At 48.7% G+C, this 17,323-nt stretch overlaps 1 protein-coding gene across 1 annotated transcript; it reads left to right on the forward strand.

The window, feature by feature from the left end:
- The first annotated feature begins 2,660 nt into the window (after nt 1-2,660).
- LOC127207091 (von Ebner gland protein 1-like) lies at nt 2,661-6,749 on the forward strand. Its single transcript, XM_051166412.1, has 6 exons — nt 2,661-2,756; nt 3,200-3,336; nt 4,844-4,914; nt 5,807-5,917; nt 6,448-6,549; nt 6,724-6,749. The coding sequence occupies exons 1-6, from the start codon at nt 2,661-2,663 to the stop codon at nt 6,747-6,749; spliced, it is 543 nt and encodes a 180-aa protein (XP_051022369.1).
- The last annotated feature ends 10,574 nt before the right edge of the window (nt 6,750-17,323 follow it).

Below are 17,323 nucleotides of genomic sequence, written 5' to 3' on the forward strand. Positions count from 1 at the left end.
CGCTCTTTGATTGGTAGTTCAGCACCCATGGGCTCAAGTTAGTTTACGCTGCAGGTCATCTTGTGTTGCCCTTGACCCCTTTGGCTTCCTCCATGCTTCCTCCTACACTCCCATAAGACTCCCCAAGCTATGCCTAATGTTTGGCTGTGGATCTCTGCATCTGTTTCCATAAGCTTCTGGATGAAGCCTCTCAGAAGACAGTTATGCTAGGCTCCTGTCTGCCATCAGCAGAGCACCATTAACAGTGTCAGCGGTTGGCTTTCTTCTGCAGGATGGATTTCAAGGTGGGCCAGTCATTGGGTGGCCTTTCGCTCAATCTCTGCTCCATCTTTATCCCTACATTTTTTTTTGTAGCAAGACAAATTTTGGGTTAAAAGTTTTATGGGTAGGTTGGTGTCCCCTTCCCTCCACTAGAAATCCCACCTGGCTATAAGAGGTGGCAGCTTCAGGATCCATATCCCCAGCTGCTAAGAATCTCAGCTAAGGTCCTCCCATAGACTCCTGGGAGCCTCCCCTGTCCTAGAGATGCCCTCCCACCAATTTCCTTTCTCTTTCCAAGTCCTCCCTTCCTTGAATCTGACTCCCATCCCCCATTTCTCTCTCAACCCCCTCTCCCCCAGTTCCCTCCTTCCATCTATTCAGATGTCTCTTTTATTTCCTCTTTCTCCCCCCTGAGACACGGTTTCTCCGTGTAGTCTTGACTGTCCTGGACTCCATTTGCAGACCAGGCTGGCCTCAAACTCATAGCAATATGGCTGCCTGTGCCTTCCTGAGTGCTAGGATTAAAGGCCCCTTCTGAGTAAGATTCAGGCATCTTCTTTTGGATCCCTCCCTTATTTCTTGGCTTCTTTGGGTCTGTGGATTGTAGCACGGTTATCCTGTACTTTATGGCTAATATCCACTTATAAGTGAGTACATGCCACGTGTGTCTTTCTGGGTTTGGGTTACACCCCTCAGGAAAATATTTTCTAGTTCCATCCATTTACTTGCAAATTGCATGATGTCCTTGTTTTTAATAGCTGAGTAGTATTCTACTGCGTAAAGGTACCACACTTTCTTTATCCATTCTTTGTTTGAGGGACATCTAGGTTGTTTTTAGTTTCTGGCTACTATGAATAAAGCTGCTGTGAACATACTTGAGCAAAGTGTCCTTGTGGTGGGGCTGGAGAGATGGCTCATAGGTTAAGAGCACCGTCTGCTCTTCTGTAGGTCCTGAGTTCAATTCCCAGCAAGCACATGGTGGCTCACAACCACCTGTAATGAGATCTGGTGCCTTCTTGTGGTGAGCAGGCACATGTGTGGACAAATATTGTATAAATAATAAATAAATAAATCTTTTTAAAAAAGTGTCCTTGTGGTATGGTGGAGCATCTTTGGGGTATAGCGCAGTAGTAGTATACGTATGTATTGAGGTAGAACTATTCTCAATTTTCTGAGAAACTAACAGATTTACTCCAAAATGTTTGCTCAAGTTTGCACTCCCACTAGCAATGGAGGAGTGTTTCTCTAGCTCCGCATCCTCACCAGCATGTGTCTCAGCCTCCTTCTTATATCAAGGAATGCACTCATCACCCCACATGAAGCAGATACCTGGCCTTCTGCTGGCTTCAGGGTCAAGAACCCACAGCTTGTGAACCTGTGTGAGTTTATTTCTTATTTATTTATTTATTTTTGTTTTTTTCAAGACAGGTTTTCTCTGTGTAGTCCTCTTTGTAGACCAGGCTGGCTTCGAACTCACATCAATCAACCTGCCTCTGCCTCCTGAGTGCTGGGATTAAAGGCATGAGCTACCACACCCGTCTGTGAGTTTATGTGTATAACATTTATGTAAGTGATTGTGAAAGCCAGTAAAAAGTGTCAGTTCCTCTGGAAATGGAGTTACAGGTGGTTGTGAGCCACCATACTGGTGCCAAAAAATTAATCCGGGTCCTCTGCAAGAGTAGCAAGGATCTGTAACTGCTGAGCCAACTCTCCCATCCCAGCCTGTGATTCTGACCCACGGCTGATTGTGTCGACATGCGTGCCTGTGTACATGTGTGTACACACAAGCCTTCTTTCTTTCTGTATCTGAGACATCTTTGCTCTGCATATGGCCAGGGGCTATCACTCACACTGCTGAAGAGAGGACACACGTTAAAATGCACATGTTGATAGTCACACAGCAGGCTCCTCTCTGCCTAAGATGAATCTAAGGGTCACTGACCTCATCTGAGATTAAGGAAGTCCCTGAGAACGGAGCACAAGACTCTCTGGCTTCTGGTGCCTTCTCTGTGTCAGTGAGCATGTCGGCCAGCTGGATGGCCACACAGCGTGTACAGGAGGATTTCCTCCTGCTCACTCACCCTCCAGGTCTCCTGACATGGGAGGCTGCACCTCTAACTCAGACTCTCTGCAAGCCAAATCCTCGGGGCAGCAGCCGTGTCCACCATCTTCTGGGCTACGAGTGTTCCCTAACCACTTGCAACAATGATGGCATTTTATCTGCTCCACTGAAGGCCTGGCCCAGGTGAATGGCCAGGAAGGGACTGGTCACGACTTCTTGCCAAGTTCCGTGGGGACCCTAGGCTGAGCAGTATAAAGCGCAGCTGAGTGAAGCCCTAGCACAGCCTCCTCAGCCTGCCAAGTGACCCGTTGGGCACCTGTGAGCACACACTCTGGAGATGAAGGCCCTGCTCCTGAGCTTTGGCCTCGGCCTGCTGGCTGCCCTGCAGGCCCAGGCCATCCCCACCATCCCCACCATGGAAGAGGATCAGGATGTGAGGCTGAGATGGGCAGGGGCTGCAAGTGGGTTTATGGCAGACAGGGGGCTGAGGTTGCCGATTGGAGGCTCCATTCCTCCTCCATCTAAAGAGACATCATTTTAGAGTCAGGCTCGAACCCCTGCTCTGAAGGAATGTCAGATACAGCCCAAGGAATATGGTCAGATGGCTCTGGGTGCAGAGGGATGGAGGATGCAGAGTCCTGCCCTCTTCACTGTTCTCTGGGAGTGCAGGGGCCTGTGACAGTGTCACAGTGGCAAGGCTCTGAGATCAGAGCGCTGTGGCCCTGGCAGTGCTAGTTTCTTTCACGGCTTGGTAGAATGTGTGCCTGGGAAACACTTCACATGCCAGAACTTGGGAGCCAAGGGAGAGGCAGGGGCTATGAACTAGGGGCAGTTCTATGGTCTACCTGAACCCTGATGCTCAGGTGCCTTTTCCAGGTGACAGGAATTTGGTATTTGAAAGCTACAGCCTCTGACAAGAAGATTCCTCACATGAAGCTTGGGTCTGTGTCTGTGATGCCCATGACCATCAAGGCCCTGGAAGGGGGCAACCTGCAAGTCAAGTTCACTTTCCTGTGAGTGTGTGCCAGCTGAGAAGGTAGCATTCTTCTTGGCCTTTGCTTTCCCCAACACGAGAGCTGGGGGCCGAGATGGGAACCCTAGTCACCCACAGAAACACCTGGTACCAGGTGCATTGGAGGCAACAGTACCACTGAGGGTGCCCCAGCTTAGAGAGGACCACTGGATGGTGAGTGATCCAAAGAAAATAGCTCTGCTGCAAAGGGGCATCCAATTTTTATTCTGACAGGACATCCTTTGTCAGTGACCAGGTCTGTGGGGCAGGCTTTCACTCCCTGACCAATGTGAGCACAATGTGGGCTTGTTCATCCTCCAAATGTCAACTTTTGATTGGGAGAGAGGCAGAGACCAGGATTTCAGATGACAAAGAGTATGCACAGGACCCCAGGGAGAAAGCTTATCAGGCCTGCATAGACACAGTGAAGTCCCAGTGTATTCTCATGTGTGTGCTCTATCACCTGTGTGACCCTCCTTCCATGTGCTCTATCACCTGTGTGACTACCCATCCATGTGCTCTATATCATCTGTGTGACCCCTATCCATGTGCTCTATCACCTGTGTCACCTGTGTGCACTCTATCATCTGTATGACCTCTCCACTGTGTGCTCTGTCACCTGTGTGACCCCCTTCCATGTTCTCTATCACCTGTGTGATGTCTCAACTGTGTGCTCTATCATCTGTGTGACCCCTCCATCCACGTGCTCTATCACCTGTGTCACCTGTCACCTGTCACCTGTGTGTGATCCACCGCCTGTATGACCTCCCCATTGTGTGCTCTGTCCCCTGTGTGACCTCTCAACTGTGTGCTCAATCACCTGTGTGATGCCACCAGTGTGGTCCCTCACTTCGGTTACCACTAACATATGTGGCCTATCATCTGTGTAGACTCTCACCTGTGTGGTCTATCACTTATGTGACCACCCATTGTGTGGCTTCAATCTTTCTGTCTTATCTCATGTTTTGGCTCCTGTCACTATAGGGCCCATGAACAACATGACAATCTGTGCTACCTACATGGAATCTGTCATTTGGGCAGTCCTGGCATGGCAGTTAACCTGGAGTTTGCCCTTTGTACTTTCCCCCAGTCCCACTCACTGAATATTTCCGTCATTTGTCCAGGTGACAGTGATATGAGTTTGACCACTAGATATCTCCCGAGACAGAGAGGGCCAGCCATAGGAGCCACATAACAGGGTGGTCGGGAAGGGGTTTTTGCTTCAGACAATGTCTACAGACCAAGTAGCCCAGGCTGCCCAAGAGAGTGAGCAAGAGGCTGTCATGGAGCAGCCAGCAGGTGGCATGACACAGAACTGGAGCCACTGTGAGAGCCAGGGGCCTGGAACCTGTGACTCAGGAGGCCTGCTGGTAACACAAACAGGACTCAGTGAAGCCTGCACTTCCTTGGCCATCCTGGAACCAGACAACTGTTGGCCACATTGTGGGTGCCACCAGCAGGGGAGATGTGCGGCCGGCCACTGTGTCTCAGACATTTCTGTCTTCCAGGATTGCGGGACAATGCCGGGAGATGAGCACTGTCCTCGAGAAGACGGATCAGCCTGACAAATACACGCTCTGTGAGTTCCCGAGCCTGTGAGGGCTGCACCCAACTCCTGTGATCCACATGAGGCCAGTGTGCCAATCCCAGCATGCCCCGTGCGCCCAGAACCCATACTTCCTTCCATTCCTGTTAGCTGCCATGGTCACTCCCATGAGGCAGTTGTCCTTACAGACGGGAACAGCTGACTGTAAACACTGCATTGGGTGTGGTGGCTTTGTCCCTAGGAGAGAACTGACTGTTGTCTCAGTTAGGATTGCTGTGGCTGTGATGCAGCACCATGCCAAGAAGCCAGTTGAGGAAAGGCCTTATTTTGTTCCTCTTTCCATATCACTGCTCATCACCAAAGGAGGTCAGAGCAGGAGATGGGCGCGGATGCTGTGTGGGTTACTGGCTTGCTCAGCCTGGCTTCTGATAGAAGTGGCCCCCCTCACACTGGCCTAGAGAATCCTGCATCAATCATTAATTGAGATGATTTGCCACCAGCTGGCCTACAGCCTGATCTTATGGAAGCATTGTATCAACTGGGCTTTCCTCCTCTCTAATGTCTCTAGCTTGTGCCAAGTTGACATAAACTAGCCAATCAAGACAATTGCCCAGAGATGGCCCATTGCCTATGTCTGAACTCAAGGAGGAAGTCAGGAGGGGCTGTCTTTGGCTCCAGAGGCAGACCTTTTTGTATGACATACAGGTTTGGGACATGGCCATCTCCCATGTATGTGGTTCCCATGGAAATGGAGGATCCTTGTAACGGAGGCTCTGGGATGGCAGAGAACCTGGGTCAGGAAGCCCTAAGCCACTGGGATGGAGTCAGACTTGAGAGGTGTCAGGATGATGCTAGGCCACCCTTGGGTCCTCGTTGAAAGGTCAGGAGGAGGTCTATGCAGGACCATGTCCCTGTTCTTCTGCAGATGAAGGCAAACAGGTGCTGCACATCATACCGTCTGAAGTGGAGGGCCACTACATCTTCTACTATGAGGGCAGCATACACGGGCATCGACTCCAAATGGCAAATCTCGTGGGTGAGTCACACTGTTGTGAGATGGGCCAAATGCTCCCGGGGTGGAAGGTGCCTCGCCACTGTTGGGGCTCCAGCTGGAAGAAGGACGGGTGCGGAAAAAGGATCAGCATATAAAATGCAGCCCTGATCACAGCTGGCACTAGTGTCCTTCTTGCCTGGAGACGAAGGCCCCAGAGCCTCCTGAGGTCACCCTGAGCCTGAGCAGGGAGACAACATGGAGCCCTCACACCCAAGACCTCCAGAGTGAGGTTGGTCACACTGTTCTCAGCTGTTCTGAGAGAACTCAGGTGTGCTGAGGGCACAGTGCCTCTGTGTCTCATAGGTCAGATGGTATGGAGGGACACACATGGCGTTCTGGTCCTCCTTTCCCACCTGGGCTCCTCTCACACCCAGGCCTCAGGGTCAGTTCCCCACATGGATGGGCAATGTCTCCCTCTTCACCTCAGTTACCTTGTCCTCTGTGCTGGGATTGAAATTTTATCAGCTCCCAGCTCTGTCCCTAATGCCATGTCCCTCTGGCCTCACCTGTAGGTAGAGACCCTGACATCAACCAGGAGGCCCTGGAAGATTTTCAGAATGCTGTAAAAGCTAGAGGCCTCAACGCAGAGAACATCTTCATCCCCACACAGAGAGGTAGGAAGCAAGCTGCTGTGTTCTCCAGCCCCCATGCGGGGAAGGCAGCGTGCCACTCAGGACCACTTTGTCCTTCATGGGTCAGGGAGATGCTGGCGGATGGAGGGACCTTGGGTTTCTCACTGGATTCCCTGGGACTACTAAATTGTGGCTTTTTATTTTTTTCTTGGACAGAAACCTGCCCTCTAGGAAGCAATTAGGGTAAGTGACTGGTTTGTGTGCACACTTGAGGTAATCCTGGTCAACATGGTTTCAGGAGTCTGCATCCTAACTTAGGGAAAGAGATCCTTCCCTATCTGGGCACACAGGTATGGCCCGTGCTACTGGAACGTCCTCTACCTGTGGGTATTTGTTCATGTTTCCTTCATATGTGTCGTTTCCTGAACCTCAGGAATCTGCCCTCGATGATACTCTGTAGTTGGCTTGCAACCAGAGAGAATACCTCTCTCTCTGTGTCCCCTGCTACATTCTGCAGAAGGGAAATTCCTCCTCTGCCTGTCCCTTCCCTCAGTCACCACGGTGACTCCATTTATGGCATGCTTTGCTTTAAAGAATGCGGGAGCCATGCCTCAGGTCCAGCAGCATTCCTGGGTTCCTATTTTCTGTGTGATGCTTGGGAGATGTGTTCAGAGAGTTGCCCATGGCAACCTGGCCAGGTGCAGGCAGAGCCTGAGCCCTACAGCATCCTTGTCCTCCCTTTGCCATGCTCTTGTCCTCAAGTCACTTGTCCCCTCTTCACACTTGGGCATGGAGAATTGTGGGAGCTCAGTTAGGGCATTGAGTGGGCTAGAATGACCTTTGCCCTCTGTTTAGCTCTGGTGATGGAGCCTCTGCCCTCCCAACATTTCCCCAGTGCATGGATTGTTTTGGTCCCACTGACTCTCCTCCTTTCCACAGCAAAGGATGCATGGTTCCCGGCCTGCCTTCCAGCATTGCTCTGCTCTGCCTAGACCATCTGAGCACAGGACACAGAAGACACTCCGTCATTGTTTCTTCTGGCTTCACCTACCCCTTCCCTCTGCCCCCCTCTCCTCTGCTTCTCCATAAAGAATGTCATCAATATCTGGTGCCTCTGTGTGTCTTTGTGGGCTGAGGTGACCAGGCAGGATCCTCTCACATGCCTAGGGCCTGGGCGTTGTTTTAGAGGAGGAGGAGTCGGGAATGGTTGCTCCCTCATGGTTTTTCTGAGCAATCGTCATGAAGGGTTGGGTTTAGCGGTTAAAAGCTTTTCTTCACTAGCTCCCTTTGTGTCCTCTCACATCAAGGTGGTGTGTGTGAGTGTGAGGATGAGTGTATGGGTTTCCAGGGCAGAAGCGATGCTCCTAGCAGAACTTTTTTTGGCCGGTATTGATCACCTGTCTGTGACAGCTGTCTGTGACAGCAGTGGAGTGAGGTTGTCCTTCATAATATTAGTTTATGATAGAGCTTTTCCTGAAGGATGGGCAGTGCTCTGACCTTCTCTACAATCTGGCTGGACAAAGTCCTAGCTCTCTGGGGCTAGCCCATCCCCAGGGAACTGCCTTGGCATCACATACTGATGTTGTGAGTATACATTCCTAAATTACTTTCAGGATTTCACTGAGTAGTACAGACAGCCAACTGTGACAAAGGGTTCCTTTCCTTTGGGGAGACATGAATCAGCCAAAACTTCCTTGGGTACCAGTATCTCAAATTGAGATGCTCCACACCCTGGACCCTTGCATTTAAGCAGGATTGTCTCAGGACCTCAGGTCTTACTGGGGTGCTGGAGATGCGACATGTCATGCAATCTGGACATGCAATCTTGGGCCACACAACCTGTTTCTTCTTTGAAGAGGGCCCACAAGTCCTCCACAGGCAGTGAGTCCCTACTGTGTTCCATATACCTATCATTTATGGGGCAGCATAATGTGCCTGACCATTGTTGATTCTGTCTTTTTTTGTTTGTTTGTTTTTGGGTTTTTTTTTTTTTTGAGACAGGGCTTCTCTGTGTAGCCTTGACTGTCTTGTACTCTCTTTGTAGGCCAGGCTGTTCTCAGACTCACATCTATCCACCTGCCTCTGCCTCCCGAGTGCTGGGATTAAAGGTGTGTGCCACCTCGCTTGGCTGCTTTGTCTTTTTATAATGATTATCCTTCATCTGTTTCCCCTCAATATCTCTGGCCATCAAGATGGTCTTCCAGCAGCTGTCATCAGATTGAAGTTACCTGGCTTTCAGGCACCTGCCTAAGGCATCTTGTGCCCAGTATGGTCTGTCTTCTGGCACTGTCTTTCCTTGGAGCAGCAAGGTCTATTTCTTCAACAGGTTTCTGCAGACAATGGATTGTACTGGACAGAATTGAAGTCTGGGGTCCAATATAGGGAAGGGATCTGAGATGGAGGGTCTGATGAGTTGGCTTTGCCTTAAGGCTGGGTTATTTCTGGGCTTGGTGTCAGGTTCTCCAGGATAGCTGACTGAACCCAAGACTGACCTGGAAGGTCGCGGTATGCAAGAAATCAGAGGTTCTTAATGAACCCTTTCCAGCAGAAAACACCACACACAAACTTCCATAACACCAGTGGGGGCCCCATAATGCCATAGATTCCTTTAAGCTAGGCAGCTTCCAAAGTGATTCTGAGAAGTACCGATGGATGACACCGGGTTAGGGCTAGGGTTAGGGTTAGGGTTAGGGTTAGGGTTAGGGTTAGGGTTAGGGTTAGGGTTAGGGTTAGGGTTAGGGTTAGGGCACCTTTGTGTCTGGCACCTTTACAGAAGACCGTCAGAAGATGACCAGTGGTGCTGAGAGCACAGACCTTTCCCTCAATGCGTTTGGTTGACTTGTGTAGCTCACGTGTTCCAATCCCTCCACTTTCCCCCCTTGACTTTGCTTGTCCTAAGACCCTGAAGTTCCCCTTCCTTATTCAACCTGTGGGCTGTGGGGGCAGTGTTGCCCTGTCTGTGCTCTCCTTTAGCCTGTGCATTTAGAAAGGGGCATGGAACTTCCTCCAAACCTAGGACCACCACTACTCTTTCCCAAAGAGGGCTTCAGTTTGGGTCTGCTGGGTGCTCATGAGCACTGGGATCTATCTCACAGGCTAGAAATGACCAGAGTTGAGGCAGACTCATGGAGGGTCATCAACTTCTTCCTAACGTTTCTTCTGGGGTCAGCCATGATGGTGTCTACCCTTTTCTTTTTGAGAGATAAAGCTCACCTCATGTGGCCCCCCTCCAGCCTTCTCCCTCTTTGCATCCCAGCTCCTCCCTCCCTTTTGGCTCCATAGTCTCCAACCCTTGAGCCAAAACTTCATTCCTATTTATGGTTGAACATTATTCTACTGTGTGGATCAGCCACAGTTTTTATAGTGGGTGACACTGAGACTGTTTCTGAATGGCAGGAACTCTCCATAAGCACTCTTACTATTTTGATTTCTAAATTAATCGTTTTAGAGGTAGTGCATATGAGAAATACATCATTGTCTGCAGGTAGCTCTGCTCTATACAGTGATCGTTGGTGCCAGGGTCTGTTAGAGAGTAACGGAGACCATGCCAGACATCCCAAGGAAGGTAGGCAAGCCTCCTTTATTTGCAGCTCAGTGTGCACTGACCAAATTCAGCCTGAGCCGAAGGTATAAATAACCCTGTGAGTGGGAGGGATCTGACTGTTGGTTGTTTAGGTTCTGGCTTTGAGGCTAGGCATTCCTCCTCCGAGAACACTCTCACTTGGGACAAAGCTTCCTCACATTCAAAAGACAGTCAGGATGGCTAATTACAGTACTTAGCACAGTCCATTCAGATTCATGCAAACAAAATGATGCAAATCAACCCACAGTGTACACATGGTGGGGTCTTTGTGCAGTGAGAGCAGACAGGTCCTGTCTCCTAGGTTACTCAGTGTAGGATAAACCAGCTGCAGGAAAGCTAGGAGCACAGCACATACCTGGGTACCATGCAGCTGCTCCTGTCAATCAAAGGACTAAGAGAGCGATGCAAAGGCCTCTGATGACTCCTGTTAGCTCTGAGGAGGCAACAAATTAGGGTTTCTGAGGTCTGGTGTGTGAACAGGGTGAGCATGGCAGAGAGCTAATGAGAGCCACAGCAGGATGCTGGTGAGCTTCCCTGCCTTACCTTCATGCAGATGTCTGCACAGAAGGACAGAGCACTAAGCAACCCACAATGGGCAGCATGGTGTCTGACTGCCCTTTGGGGAGCATCCAGAGGCTGAGGAGTGGCTTAGGGAGGCCATTCTGACACTACTGGCTGTCTTCTGGTTTTGTAGTTTCTCGGCTTTTGTCTTTATTCAAAAGTGTTATGTTTGAAACTTTCGTATCTTCAAAGCAAGGCTCATGCAAGATGAACTCCAGAAACTCAAGGAAAATTTCATTATACACATTGTCAAGTCAAGGTTGTTGGAAGAAGACTAAGGTCCAGGCTGCATCCCTACCACAGCGAGCCCTGGCTGGTACTCTGTAGGGCTGCTTTTGATCTGGGAGCTGTTCTCTTTGGCCATGTCTTATAGCCACTGTTTTCACAGGACCAGCTGTATCTGCTAGCTAAGGCTTCTCATGTGAATGCTTCCATCACAGCTCTGAACCCATCTTCTTCTTCCTCTCTCCTCCTGGTGGACATGGAACACACAGGGAGGGGCCCAGCAGTCATAACATGCTGTCCTGTGTGGCTGTAGCTGCTGCTTTATGCATCAGGTAGAAGGGTTAGGTTCACACCATGGCAGAGCCTGTGAATAGGAACAGGGAAGGACGGATCAGGTGTCTAGGAGACAATTACCCTCTTGTCCACTCTCTTGACCTGGGTTCCAGGAAATCTACTGGAAGTGCTGAGTTCAAGCTGTCCCTGGATGAATCCAAAGAATGTCTGGGTGTCTCTCATTCCTGTAAGTACTCAGAGGAAGGGTTTTCCTTTTAACTGGGCCTTCTGAGAGACAGCAGATAACCATACAGCTCAGTTTCTGCCATTGTCCATCGGGTGGAAATGCTTCTTCCTTCTCCTCCTCCTTGTCACCACCACCATCACCACCATCACCATCACCACCACTACCACCGCCACCACCACCATCACCACCACCACCATCACCACCACCACCACCATCACCACCACCAGCACCACTCCCACCATCATCACTACCATCACCACCATCACCACCACCATCATCACCACCACCATCATCACTATTATCACCACCATCACCGTTATCAGCCACAGCTGATATGTGTACATACACATACACACACATGCAGAAGCATGCATGCAGCATAAACTTGTGTAGCCTTAGCTAAGATCCAGACTGTCAGTGATGTTCTGGGAACCACAGCTGTCTTAGTCCAGTGCTGCAGGCTGTCTCCATATCACAGGACACACAGGTCTGGACACTGTTGAACCCAAGGAGAGAATTCATAGCTCAGAAAGTCTCCAGATGCCACTACCACCAGCCCCTGAGAGTTCATTACACTTTACACCTTGGCCAACATTCTCTTTTTTTAATTTATTTTTTATTTTAAAATTTTATTTATTTATTCACTTTACATCCCAATAATATCTCCCTCCCTCCTCCCCTCCTGGACCACCTTTTTCCCTCTAACCCCTCTCCCTTACTCTTCAGAAAAGGGAAGCCCTCCACCAACTCAACCCAGCACATCAAGTCTAATCAGGACGGAGCACATCCTCTTCCACTGTGACCTGGCATGTGACCAGCCCCACCATGAGGAAACGATCAAAAAGCAGTCTGCTAGCATTCTCAAGAAGCTCTGCTCTCATGTCTGGAATAAGGCGCTACAGACCCATTTTCATCATTCATCTACAGTTTAGGCCAGGAATCTCATATATAGCTACAAGTTGCCAGTGAGGCAACTTCTTCTACAGTGAATACACTTTGAGAGGCAAATCTATGTGGGAGAGTTTAGTAGTGAGGGTCCCAGGGAACCCATTAATTTCACAGCCTCCACTACCAGACACATGTGGAACATGTAGCAGTTACATCCTGGAATTGGGGACTAAGAGGTTTCTTCTGGTGATCTCCAGGCTTGCATGTGCAGCGTGCAAGATCTGATGTGGGAAGGCATCAGCTGGTCATGGACTTTGGGTGGTCTCAGGGTCTTGACCACTCAGGCCGGAGGTTCCAGGCCCCTCATCATGAACTGCTACTAGGCCCTTGTGTTGTATGACAGCAATTTGACAGGTTGCAGGCTACCAGAGGCCGTTGTAGGCTAAGATCCCTCCAGGGTCAGGAGGCAGAGCAGCATCCCTGGGCACAGGATTTTCTAGGTCATGTTGTCACCTTGCATGGCTGCCTAGGATGTGTGGCCAGACAATGGATCCCTGTGACAAACCAGCTGACTCGTGTCATTCTTTCATTCATACCCTGGTTCCATGTTTGCCCTAACGTCTTGCCTCCCCTCCTGCTTGCTGCAGGGTGAAGCAGGACAGTGTTTCTGTCCTTGTGTCATTGGCTCCCTGGAGAGCTATGGAGTCACTCTCCATCTGCTCATCTGACCTCTGGTCACAGGGAAGTGTCTGAAACAAAACCTGGAGGCCTTTGAAGGAACGTCCAAAACGTACACAGTGTAAAGTATTTCTGCAAAAAAAAAACAAAAACAAAAAAACAAAAAACAAAAAAAACCCCAAAAAACAACAACACAATTGTCCCTGAGCAGAGAGGTGGGAGGATGCTCTGCTGTGCCCCTCCCACATGTCTCCTCTGTGTCACCCAAGAAGATTCTGTGATCCTTGCATGTTTCGGTATGCCCCGTGTCTCATTGTGTCACCATGTGCCCTTCTCGCCCCTCCCAAGACAGCAGGGCCCTGATTCATGTCTTTGTCACAGGAGAAATTAAACTGTATGTGTGATGGTCTTTGTCTAGTGCATCTCTCGGTCCTGGGCTTTTTTTGTTTTTGTTTTTACAGAAGTGTGTGTCCCTGAAAGTCACAATGGTAAGTGACCCATGGAAGAACCTTGATTGCTCAGCAATGGCTTCATGGTAACTGTGAGAAAGGAGGTTTGTGATTGGCATTTGTCTCCTATGTGACTTGGATAAGGTTGAGGAGATATGGGACGCAGCAGGGGCCAGGCCAAAGACCAGGGAATCTCTCAGTCACATAACATACAGGATGTACTAGAAATTTGTTTGACGAGGCACAACTCTGTGTGGCTTCAGCAGATGTCTGACAAGGGACAGGGGAATTTGGGAAGGTATTATGTTGGGCAGAACTGGGGAGATGGTGTCACGGATTCAAATGTCTACAAGTTCCAACAGGAACTTTAAATCTTTTTTATTTTTTTATTTTTTACTTTTATTGAATGTCTATGATTTACACATCATGCATCAAAATCCCTCTCTCCACCCGGTAAAATAAAACAAACAAACAAAAAATTTTGTCACAAAAACTGTAGTGTATCATGCAATATAGCCTTCTGTCCACATATGTTTACTTTCAAATGTTCATTGGTACGAGTCATGGGTCTGGTTGGAGGCCTACACTATCGTTAGTGGATCCTCACTGTGACTGCTTTTGGATATCCTGTTGTTGCTGTGTGTCAAGGAGATTCTTAATCTTTGAATCTGCAGGTCCGGCCCTTCACGTGTTCCAGCAGGTCATATATGGGATAGATGTTGGGGTGAGGTTCATTTAGAGCCCTGGAACAGGGCCCACTGCTGTGTCCTTAGGGCAGGGCCCGCTCTCCTGCTCCCATGTCATCACGGCAGGGCCGGCTTTCAGGATCCCATATCCCCAGGGCTGACTCACTTGCTCCCGTATTCTAAGGGCCAGTTCTCCTGTTCTTGTGTCCTCAGGGTCAGCTCTTCTGCTTCCATGTCCCCAGGGCCAGCTCTCCTGCTCCCGGTCAATTCGTTACATTGTTGCTGGCCATCAAGGCTTGGATGGCCTCCTGCTCCTGTGGGTACTGGCTCTTGTGGGCCATCAAGCAGGTGGCAAGTGGAGGCCTCTCAAAGTCTTCGTTGAGTAGCTTGCAGAAACCGTTGATGTTGGCTCAGCTCAGTTTCTTGTCCCGGGGAACTTGTGGCTCTGTTGATTCACACCTCCTGAGTCTCTGGTTCCATTGTACGCTCCATCCGCCATGGGTGATTGCCCCGCCTCCTGCCCCTCCCCTCCTGCCCCTCCGTCCCCTTCCACGCCCCCCCCCCCGCCCGCCTGCCCCACTCCTCAGTGCTGCCCCAGTACCCACTTCTCCCTCATCCAGCTCTCTGCACTGAGCATGACCCAGGCCCATGAGACAGGGTCCCTGAGGCCTGCGGTGTGGGCTGTGCTGTCCTCACTCAGGCTCGACTCGAACAGCACCCGCTGCTGGAACGCTATCTCCTTAGGCTGCACTGTGCCGGGCTGCCCAGGGTCCCTGGGAGCTCACCGGCGTCTGATCCCGTGGTCCTGAGGTCGGAGGACACGGACGTTCCACATGACAGAATTTAATTCTTTTTGGGAAACACCAACACTGTGTTTTGAAGCTCTCAACATGGTCCTTTGCTGGCTGTGCAGTCACTGCTGTTCTGTGGATCAGACACAGTGTACGATTGACGCCCTCTTGGATGATCTCGGCTTGTGTATTTCTAATACATTGGGCTAAGTGTTTCCTCCCAATCAGGCCGCTCTCAGGGTGAACACTTCTGTGTAGCTCTGGAACATGATCATCCTCCTCAGAATGCATGGAGGACCACATCTTTCTCACCCTACGGACCTGTGCCCACTGCATGAACCCGCTCCCACCATGCTGACATTAAACATTTTTAATATCTAAAATAAAATAATAAACAGGGCAGAGTAAGACAATGTAAGACACTCACATCAGCTCCTTCCCCGTCAACTGTAAACCATCTTCCTTCTCCCTCTCAACTCTCAAACTTGGCTCTGTCCCCTCTCCAGGAAGTCCTGCCTTCCACTTCCTGTCCTTCTGTCCAGCTTATTGGCTAAACAGTGCTTTATTGACAGTTGTTACATCCACTCAAGACATTCCTCCACAATTCCCCTTTTTAGTCTAATAATAAAAAACCTTTTACTTATACATTTATATTATTACACCAGGACACAATATATACACAAGAACCACATCTGAAGCCATCTCCATAAGGACGTTCCTCGGTGCTCATTGCCTTCTTTTGAGGCAGGCTCGGTGTTGCCAGGAGTCAACCTGTGTCATTTTTCAAAGAATCCTCAAAACAATAAAACATTCTTTAAATGCCATATTCTGTAGGTCTCTGAGGTTTTTGAAGACCTTATCTGAATATTTTACTTTATCTATCTATTGAATCTATGATGTATATTCTTGTCATAAAATTGAATGGTACAATGAATTAAAAATAGCATTGTGAATAACAATTAAAGCCTTAAGTTGAAGAGTAGATTCAATAATCTACCTTGGGTCCTATCATTCCTATATATTTCTATATTCTCAGAGTAAAATCTCTGAGTCCAACCTCATTGTCTCTCTGATTAAAACCAATAATAACATAACCAATTTCCAATGAAAATAAACATCCATAGCCCAAAACCATACCCAACTCCCCTTTAAGGGAAATGGGATGGTATTCTCTTTTTAAGGCTTCTTCAGGCCGATTTGGGACAAATAATACCTATGTAGGGGCCCAAATAAATCTGGGAAAATGGTTAAAGAAGCTAGAGATAGCATTTGTGGTCCAGTCTCTAAATGTTGAGAAACTTAGGCTTAATAAAAGTTCTGTGTGGGACGGTCTGAAATGCTGGACCAATTGGAGTCAGGAGCTTTCTCCAAAGCTGTTCTGGGAGATGTTCTGTTTTAATGACAGCAGCAACGGAAGCACTTGTGGATGGAACATGAGGATGTCAGCATCTCAGCATGCTGGAGGATGAATCCTGTTGGGTCTGATCCAACATCAGTGTCTCGTACTTTTGTACTGAAAATATATAATTTCTCACAAGCATTATACAGTTCTAAAACTATAAATGCATGAGGTGTGCAGGATGCACAGAACAATTGAGGCTGGTTCTGGAGTTTGAATTCATGTACATGTAGACTGACTTAAGTCAGTAGTCTCCTTTTCATCCAGGTCTGTTTTATTTTGACCTCTTTCAAAGAGGTATAATATTACCATTACCAAAGAAAGACAATCACTATTTAATTGAAATCAAAACAAGATTGTATCATCCTAAATGTCCTTCTCTAGGCTCTGTGGCGCCTGATATATAGGCCAGGCTGCTACCTGTCTCCTGAGAAAATGTATCCCGTTTTAGAGACAAGCTGGTTACCCTGAGCAAAAGAAGAAGCATTAAGCCTTAGATAAACTTATGCATAGCCTAGGCATCTTGTACCTGGGTTTTTACATTTATTGAAGGTGTTTTTGTCTCACCTTTTTCTCCATTGGGATGGATGCTTCCACCTTTTAAACTTTATATAAACTTTCATTTTAGAGTTTATGCATACCCTCGGCATCTTGTACCTAGGTTTTCACACTTACATAAACTCCCATTTTAGAGTTTATGCATACCCTAGGCAACTTGTACCTGGGTTTTCACACTTATATAAGCTTTCATTTTAGAGTTTATGCATGCCCTAGGCAACTTGTACCTGGGTTTTCACACTTATATAAACTTTCATTTTAGAGTTTATGCATGCCCTAGGCAACTTGTACCTGGGCTTTCACACTTATATAAACTTTCATTTTAGAGTTTATGCATACCCTAGGCATCTTGTACCTGGGTTTTTACACTTACATAAACTCCCATTTTAGAGTTTATGCATACCCTAGGCATCTTGTACCTAGGTTTTTACATTTGTTGCAGGTGTTTCTGTCTTACCCCGTCTCTCCACAGGGGATG

The sequence above is a fragment of the Acomys russatus genome, chromosome 24 (genome assembly GCF_903995435.1).
Source record: "Acomys russatus chromosome 24, mAcoRus1.1, whole genome shotgun sequence".
Lineage (NCBI taxonomy): Eukaryota > Metazoa > Chordata > Mammalia > Rodentia > Muridae > Acomys > Acomys russatus.